The 5983-nt window shown below is 38.5% G+C and overlaps 1 protein-coding gene across 5 annotated transcripts in view; it reads right to left on the bottom strand.

Annotated features, from left to right (window-relative positions):
- The window catches only part of EIF2AK2 (eukaryotic translation initiation factor 2-alpha kinase 2), a 30166-nt gene that overhangs the window by 18327 nt on the left and 5856 nt on the right, over positions 1 to 5983 (bottom strand). For all 5 annotated transcript variants that reach the window (XM_012727679.1, XM_012727677.1, XM_012727676.1 and 2 more), the window contains 4 exons: positions 5523 to 5647; positions 3619 to 3745; positions 1756 to 1820; positions 1510 to 1603 (listed from right to left, as the gene is read on the bottom strand). In XM_012727679.1, the coding sequence (XP_012583133.1) occupies positions 1510 to 1603; positions 1756 to 1820; positions 3619 to 3745; positions 5523 to 5647 (411 nt within the window). The remainder of the gene's footprint in view (positions 1 to 1509; positions 1604 to 1755; positions 1821 to 3618; positions 3746 to 5522; positions 5648 to 5983) is intronic.

The raw sequence follows: 5983 nt of genomic DNA, 5'->3' as shown, positions 1-5983 counted from the left end.
AAACTGTCTTTAAGAAAAGTTGAGAAAGCTCAACAGAAGCTAAAAAAAAAAAAAAAAAAAAGAAAGAAAGAAACTAAATCACTCTATCATATCATACCTAAAAATTAACTCAAAGTAGATTAATGAGTTGGGTATAACACATGAAATCATAAAATACATAGAATAAAGCATAGGCAAAGCACTCACAATGTAAGCTTCAGTATGTCTTTGTGGATTTGTCTCTAGCAGCAAGAGAAATGAAAGCAAGTATCAGCAGTTGGGACTAGATAAAACTAAAAAACTTATGCTCAGAGAAAGAAACTATCACTAAAACAAAAATGACACCTAGTGAATGGGAGACTACATTTGTATACCATGTATCTCACAAGGTGCTGATATCAAATATTGTCAAAGAACTTATGCAATTCAACAAGAAGAAAACAAAGAACTAATCAAAACAATGAGCAGAAGACCTAAGTATCTCCAAAAAAGATATACAGATGGCCAACAAGCACATGAAAATTGCTCAGCACTACTTATCTCAAGGCAATGTAAATCAAAACCACCTCACACTTGTAAGAATGGCCCATATCAAAATGACCAGAAATAATAAGTGTTGGGAGGGTGTGGAGAAAAGAAATTCTTGTCACTGTTGGTGAGAATGTACATTGCTCCAGCCTCCATGGGAATCAGTATGGGGATTTCACAAAATGTTAAAAATAGATCTATCATCATATGATGCAACAATTTCACTCTTGGGTATAGACCCAACGATGCAAAAACGCTACTTTGAAAAGCTATATGCACTCCTATATTTATTGAAGCACTATTTACAATGGCCTGCTTTGAAAACAACCTAAGAGCCCGAAGACAGATTAGTAGATTAGGAAGATACACACACACACACACACACACAATCACACATAATGAAATACTATTCAGCTATTAAAAAATAGGTAAATGCTTGCAATTTACAGCATGCATGAAATGGATAGGGATTATTATGCTAAGTGAAGACAAATACCCCATGGTACCACTTATATTGGAATACAGAGAAACTAAACAGAGGGTCAGGTAAAACTTGGCTAGAACAAACATTAGAAATCTGGCTAGAAGAGAGGGGGAAGGAAGGAAGAAGGAGACGGAAGTGTGGAGGGAGCAAAAAAGACTATGTGGAGGATTTTGGGTGTCTTGATGATGGGAGCAGTGTGAGCACATACACCGAAGGGGCATTCCTAACCCCTCTAAAGCATATACAGAGTGGCAAACCAAAGCTACTTTACTATTTTTACTTTATTAAAAAAATAAAGAAATATATGATAATGTGAAAGTGAGGAGAAGAAAAGTGGTAACAGTGGAAGAATTTTGTATGTGAGGAAAGAAGAGTCAAAAAGTTGCCTAATATTATTATGTAGTAAGGAAATATGAGATTTAAAAAACAGAAAACCATTTATTGGGTACCAGAGCCATTTTAAATGAAGAAACACAAAGGAGCCTAAGAAGGAGGATGCTTTGAAATGAATACTGTACCGAAGCAGATGAGAAAGAGCTGTTCAAACTGTCACTGTCATTTCGTTCTGACGTACTTCCGGGGGAATCACCTTGAACTGATGTCTCAGAAGAACTAGAAGAAAAGGGACAACTATTAACTTATGAATTCTATATTTATTGATCATTAATTTCTCTTAATTTTCCATAAGCATTAAACATCTTCATTAAAAGGTTGCTATGGTAGCCAATCTTAGCAGTTTAAATATCACCCCTGCCCACACTTACAGAGAGTTGCTTCCATGGCCACTGGACAGAGGAGAGGGAGAACCAGGAAAGGCTGGGTCAGTTTTCTGAAAGGAAAAACTCTGAATCAACTATGGTGCTGTAAACAAAGTTACCTCAATTTAATTATTAATAATTTAGGTTTTCCGTAGGAGTGGTCAGCACAGCTTAGTTCTCTATAGTGGCTCTATAGTGGCTCTATAGTGGCTCTGTCTAACAACTCCCACATTTGTTTGCCAAATTCAAACCCATACACAATTATAAGATGAATACATTTTTTTAAGATTATTTATGCATACAGAACTGGGGTACAGGTCAGAGGTGCAGGGGTGGTGAGAGGATTCACCAGAGACAGAGCAGGGAGCAGAACAGGCAGCTCAATGAAGTACACTGCTGAGGGGAGCAGCGGTTGAGACAGGAGGGGTCTGCTACACCATGTGGGTCACTTCTGGGGCAGGGATGGAACTATCACATCTGGGGCAAAGGATCAAACTTTCACCTGGCGGGGACGGGTTGGGGATGGAGGTTGTCAAACTTGTACTGAAGTGGCCACAGCCAGCTTCAAAGTGCTGTGCTCCAACCCACTGCGCCATGAGAGAGGATCGAGATGAATACACTTTTTACAGATGTTTGAGATGGTTTTAAAAAATACCTTGCATCACCAACAGAACACTAACCCTTTGGGGCCTCATGGTCTCATAGTCCATGGCTCATTAATGGATACAGAATCGAGGAAGCCTTTTGCTAAATGACTTTCTTGGCATCAAATAAACACATACAAACCTCAAATCAATTTCACAGAGAATGCTAAAATATAAAAATTGAATGCAAGGGCAACATGTTCTGAAACCAGACAAGGATAGCACAAAGAAAGGAAACGAGGGTCCAATATCTTTGATTAACACGGATGCAAACATCCTCAGCAAAATTTTGTCAAATTGGATCCAGCAAATTATTCAGAAAATCATATATCACAACCAAGGGAAATTCATCCAAGGGATTCAAATCCTTACTCTAAAAGCAGTTAGGAGAGGTGTTAAGGGTATGCCTACTGTTATCCCACTCCTGGGCATTTACCTGAAAATGCAAGAATACCATTTTGAAGAGATAAATGCACCCCCATGTTTATTGAAGCATCTACTTATAATAGCCAATAGTTGGAAACAACATAAGTGTCCATCAACTGAGGGATAAAAATAGGTGATGCGGGCTCTCCCTGGTGGCACAATGGGTTACAGCACCACATTATGAAGCTCTCTGAAGCCACTGCAGCACGAGTTTTATCCCTGGCCAGGGAGCTGACCCACATGGCGCGGCAGACCTCTCCTGACCCGCCTGCTGCTCCCCTCAGCAATGCACTTTGTCAATCTGCCTGTTCTGCTCCTGACTCTGTCTCTGGTGAATCCTCTCACTGCCCCTGCATCTCTGGCCTGTACCCCAGTTCTGTAAGCATAAGTAAATGAATCTTTAAAAAAAAAAAAAAAAACAGGTGATGCATATATTCAATAGAATACTATTCAGCTATAACATGATGAAATTCAGCTTCCCATTTGCAATAACATGAATGGATCTAAAGCAAATTATGCTTAATGAAATAAGCCAGATAGGAAAAAAAAAACAACAACACTGTATGATAGAGAAAACAAACAGATGAACTAAATAAAGCAAACAAGTGACAACTTTTGGTCTATATGACCAATGAATGGTCACAAGAAGGATGGATAAATAGGGGGAGTGGGGCAACTTTACAGTAAAGGAAAGATTTGGACTTTTAGGGGTGAACATGTTGATTACTACTGACGCACATGTGAAATGTATATATAATGTTATAACCCATTTTTTCTTGAACACCAAAGCAATACATACCAGTGGGGTTTCTTCTGATATTATCTGCCTATATGCATATTTAGCAGCTAAATGTTTTGCTTCCTGTTTAGTAGAACCTGAAGCAGTACGGTATTCTTTCTGTCCAATTTTCCATCTACAGTGAAATCTAAGAGAAATGATAATGTATTTAGCCAAATACCAAAAACATTTCATCTGACTTATGAGAAAAATGCATAGCACAGGCCTTACTGTAATATGATTTAATTAGTATACTTAAATTTCATATTTTGCATAATTTAAATCTTCAATAAAGTGGCAGACCAACTTGCCAGAATGACCAGAACGGGCTGAAGTCTCAGATTCTGTTTTTCAGGTGATATCTTACTCTTTGTTGCTTCACTGAAAGATCCCACACAAAGGCACTGACTCTTGATTTTTAAAAATTCCCCCAAATGTCAAAAGATATAGAGGCAGAAAAGGGAGAGAGAAATTTGGTGGATTTCTTAGTGATGATCAAATGTGAAAGAAAGTCAGTAGAAAAAAAACGTGTCTTCTACAGGAAAAACAATGGGTTTACAGTATTTTGTAGAGTGTTCTAGAAAACATAGGTTTTTTTTTTTAATTCAGCATTTTCTGTTCCTTGCTGATGTACATGAAACCATAAGTAAACTCTCCCACTGCAAAATGTACACCATCCATTTTAGATATAAGGACATTTGTGAGTAGACAAGGATACTGGGACAATTATACAAAAACTATATAGATGATATCAAAGCAATAGATGGCAACTATTGGCAACTTCTATCATGAAGTTACATGTATTGTTACAAGTCATTCCAACATTATTTGCTATAGAGGGGGAAACCTGTAAACATGGGGTATCTTCCCCCTGGACCCTACGGGAGAATGAGGAGCCTGAGTGACCAGATCTTTAGTCTGCAGGGGACTTAAAATGTGAGCTGCCTCTGCTTGAGGGATGCAGAGATCTCCCCATTCCTAAGGTCAACTCTTGCTCCCATTTTTCTCAGATAACCCCTAAGCAGACCTCTCCCTTACAGGCATTTAATGTTAGCGGGCTTAGTTCGAAAGAACCTAACAGGTGAGCAACGGGGAAATGAAATAGCCTCTTAACTGACCCACAAAGTCCACTTTTGGCTATTTCATTCTAATGAGTACTACCAAATTGTTCTCTCACTGGCTCTGGCCTAAAAACCATCAAAATAGAAAGTAAAAGTAAACAGCCAAGTCAATTTAGAGGTCAGGAATCTAAGAGTTTGGACAATTTGCCATTTTGTCTTTCCTCTTTTTTCTGCATTTATCTGGCGGGTTGTGATTGTTAGACAATCTCATTTGCTTTTTGTTTTTCTCAGTTACGATCCATTCTTCATCCTCGCTTCCAGCCTCTCAGCTCAAGGACGGCGTCTGCAGTAACTCTGAAGCCCCAGCCGACCCCTTCATCATAGGGATACCTCCCATTCCAAGGTGAAAAGTCCATTCCTTCATGCATGGTATTTGTCTGGAGAGTGACAGATTTTAAATTTGAAGGATAAATTCATGGAAAAACAACCCAGTGGTCTCAGAGGTGGGAAGAACTCCACATTCCTTAAGCAGGGAGTACCCCATACTTTCTCAGGTTTCCTGCAGCATAATCCAGATACACGCCAGAAAAAAAGGATTACCTAGATTTGATAAATTATGGCATATGGACCCTAAATCTTCACCAATTAAGTATTTTAATATTTTATTACAAAGAATAGTTGGACAATTATTTGTCCAATTGGACAATTATTTGTCAGTCACATAAACCTTTCATGCAAAATGTACAAAAGAACATTTCTGTAAATGACATTTCTGTAAATGTCATTTCTTTATTTCTATAAAGTTAGATTTGTAAATAAGCCCACTCAGTTGCTTAGATGCATCAGATGGAAAAGAACTTTCACCTGTACTCAGAGTCCTTCAGTTCATAATATTCAAAATTTATAGGCAGGTTTTTCTTCTGGGCAATGCTATTAACAAGCCCTATGTAATTTTGCGACCCTATTGGGGTATCTGTCGTCGTCTCTGTCTACAAAGGAAAAAACAAAGCTTGTTTAATATTCATAACAATGAAGATTAATGATTTTGTTTAATAAAATTATTAAATGAACAGTTGGAAAGACAATTTAGATTTTATGTGCTTTCCTACTAAATCACCTTGAATAAAAGTGGAAAACTTCCTCCATAAGAAGCTAAAGCTACTTCAACATGAGTTCGATCCCCGTCCCAGAGGTGATCCACATGGCGCAGCAGACCTCTCCTGACCCGCCCGCTGCTCCCCTCAGCAATGTATTTCATCAGTCGGACTGATCTGCTCCCCACTCTGTCTCTGGTGAATCCTCTCATGGCCCCTGCACCTCTGGCC

Source organism: Condylura cristata, unplaced genomic scaffold (genome assembly GCF_000260355.1).
Source record: "Condylura cristata isolate star-nosed mole 26May11 unplaced genomic scaffold, ConCri1.0 scaffold00020, whole genome shotgun sequence".
NCBI classification, from domain to species: domain Eukaryota; kingdom Metazoa; phylum Chordata; class Mammalia; order Eulipotyphla; family Talpidae; genus Condylura; species Condylura cristata.
Note: the sequence above shows the minus strand (reverse complement) of the source record. Positions and strands in the feature narration are given on the sequence as shown.